The 2,880-nt window shown below is 37.2% G+C and overlaps 1 protein-coding gene across 1 annotated transcript; it reads right to left on the reverse strand.

The window, feature by feature from the left end:
* Positions 1-978: 978 nt before the first annotated feature.
* LOC108866036 (titin homolog) lies at positions 979-2,395 on the reverse strand. Its single transcript, XM_018644019.2, has 2 exons — positions 2,124-2,395; positions 979-1,751 (listed from the first exon to the last, which is right to left on the reverse strand). Exons 1-2 carry the CDS (start codon positions 2,316-2,318, stop codon positions 1,386-1,388), a joined length of 561 nt encoding a protein of 186 aa, XP_018499535.1. The 5' UTR covers positions 2,319-2,395; the 3' UTR covers positions 979-1,385.
* Positions 2,396-2,880: the final 485 nt, after the last annotated feature.

The raw sequence follows: 2,880 nt of genomic DNA on the forward strand, positions 1-2,880 counted from the left end.
TGTGTGGCTTGGCCGAACTCTTCCCTCTTCTTAGTGTAAAATATATTGTTTGTACTTTTTTTTTTTTGAACAAACAATATTATCTAAACTAAAGAGCGGGGGTGGGTTAAACCTCACAATGAGCTAGCAATAATATAGTTTAAATTCGTCTTTGGCGATAATGGTACCTAAGACCTCTCACTTACAAATGAAGAGGAATACCACTAGACCGTAGCACTAAGTGGCAATATATCGTTTGTACTTAAAAATGGTTATTGTGAAATTTAACCAATTAGGTCACTCTGTTGTTAAAGGTTAGCAATCTTAGTCACTTCCGTTAGTTTTTAGTTTACAATATTCATTAATTGAGTAAATTGAAATTTTACAGAAAACTTAAAATTCGTTTTAGTAATAAAATTAAAATTTAAAATTTAAAATTTAAAAAAAAAAAAAAAACGATTGAGAGTGGGGGATCGGGGAAGATCGTTTAGCCACAAAGGAACCACATGCGTCCCACCCCCAACACCACCTCTCTCTCTCTCTCTCTCTCTCTCTCTCTCTCTCTCTCTCTCTCTCTCTCTCCCTCCCTCCCTCCCTCCCCGCCAACCACCAAACCAGGCTGAAAGATCGCTATCGAGGTTTAATTTCTTAAAAAAAGGTTACTGAAAAATTGGTTTGCCATGGTCTAAGACTCTGTGCACCAGCGTTTAGGGGTGGGACTTGGTCGGTGAGAGGTGTAATACAGATAGTAAGCTATTGAATTTTAGGAGCATTTCATAAATAGGCCAAAATGGAAAATGCTTCGAACTCGCAAGCATGTGTGTGTGTGTGTGTGTGTGTGTGTGTGTGTGCAATATACTATCGATTATAGTGTTCTAAATTGGGGTTAGCGAAATTTAGTACATTGATATCAATCCAAACTTATTTAGAGAGAAAGGAGACTCTGACTTTGACAACTACTATTCCCAAGAGTAAATTCTCTTCAAAACATTTGTGTTGAATTTCAGAATTTGTATACTGACCATAGTGTGAGATTTACAAGTAAGGAAGCTCTTATAGAGAGCCAAGGTGACCGGCAACAACCCTATGGTAAAAGGACATACCATCCTTGTTTGTAACAACTACAACAACTCCATGATTGAAGCCCTAAAAGTCAGGACACACCTTAAATCCAAATTACAAGAAAAGTAACCCTAAAATTAGGGAGAAAGTTGATGAGGTGAGAATGATTGACAAGGGAAGGGTAAGAGGTAAGGTTGTAGCCATCACTCTAACCCATGACTAGCTATAGTGATAGTATTACAACCTATAACCTTATAATCCATTTCAATAAACTGGAAACACAAAGTTGTATATAATGTTCAAGTTACAAGCCCACAGTCACTCCCTTATAAGCAGGTTTAATTTCAAATTTGGTCCTTCGCTTCAGGATTTGTCTCCTTGATCTCTTCTGGGTTTGTTTCCTTGGTCTCTTCTGCTTTTGTCTCCTTGATCTCTTCTGCTTTTGTCTCCTTCACCTCTTGGGGTTTCTTGATCTCCTCAATATCAGATTTCTTGTCTTTTTGGGTAACTACAGCTGCTGCTGCTGCTTCTGGTGCTTTCTCGAGCTCAACTGCTATCTCCTCTTTCTTCTCAGTGGTCTTTGTCTTTTCTTCCGCTTCTTCTAGCTTTGCCACAACTTCAGCTGTCTTCTCTTCTTCTAGCTTTGTCGCAACTTCAGCTATCTTCTCTTCTTCTAGCATTGCCGCAACTTCGGCTGTCTTCTCTTCTTCCTGAGTTCATAGATTAAGGGATGTATCAATAATAAGTACATCCATAAAATTACGAAAAGAGATGTGGGAATATGAAATTGGAATGAACGAAATACTTGTGAGGGAAACTTAACTTAATTTGTAATTGTAAGCATACAAATCTTATAAACCTACATTGGAAATTATGTAAAAATGTGTCTAACAAGTCCAAAACAATGAAATTTAAAGTTAATTAGGACTCAAAACCTACGCAAGCCGCTAAATAAAATGGTGATATATACGTCGAATACATGCATGCATTTCTGCGTCCATATTCCATATAACTATATAGGAAATTCATCCTAATTGGCCTACAATTAAATTAAGGAAATTAAAAGAATTATTACTGTATACCTCCTTGAGCAAGGCCCCAAGAGAGGGTTGCTTGTTATGACCACCATCGTTATTTTGTTCATCCTTGCTTTCTTCCTGCAGCTGCACAGAATTCACATCCTTGGCCTGAACCGATTCCTCCTTCCTGGGCTCGGGTACTGGGACTGCAGCAGCATCATCACCCTTGGTCTTTGGTTCACTAGCACAATTACCCATGCTAATTTCTTTGATTTCGATCGAGAAAGGTCTTCTTTCCCTCTCTACGTTTTAGTGAGAGAAAGGTTGAAGATCGACCGAGAATATTAGAGTAGTTGTGACAAATACAACATAATTGTGTTTGACGTTTTATAGCTAGGGTCGATTAATGTGTGGGATAGCTATCAAAATCTCAACGCCAGCCATTCTTTCGATGGTGCGGAACATTTTTAGGAAGCCAACGGTGGTTATCATTTGAGTTTTATCCATATTTAGCATGCAACATCAAACTTAGCTCTTAACATGCTGGATGATTATATATAGATGACATGCTGTAAAAGGTATCTATACATCAATCATTTTATCTGAATTTCATTGGGAAGAAATTAAGAAAGAAAAATAATTTTTTTAATGTATTTAATTATAGAATTTTACTATAAATCTGTCTGTTTACCTGTTTACCTATATGGATCGGTATTTATGACTGTTGATCCCTTCGTACCAAAAAATAAGGAAAACGGAGAGAGAATCCACCGCTTAAAATGTGCATATACCTTATTTGTCTAAAATTAAATATAGGTGG

Source organism: the organism of the source record quoted next, unplaced genomic scaffold (assembly GCF_019419815.1).
Source record: "Pyrus x bretschneideri cultivar Hongxiangsu unplaced genomic scaffold, Pyrus_bretschneideri_v1 Contig17, whole genome shotgun sequence".
Lineage (NCBI taxonomy): Eukaryota > Viridiplantae > Streptophyta > Magnoliopsida > Rosales > Rosaceae > Pyrus > Pyrus x bretschneideri.

What these genes read in the sequence shown, in the direction of transcription:
- LOC108866036 (XM_018644019.2), bottom strand. Translation starts at nt 2,318, where the DNA reads ATGGGTAATTGTGCTAGTGAACCAAAGACCAAGGGTGATGATGCTGCT. An exon ending in TTGGGGCCTTGCTCAAGGAG is followed by an intron (nt 1,752 to 2,123) that starts GTATACAGTAAT and finishes CTATGAACTCAG; the next exon opens with GAAGAAGAGAAGACAGCCGA.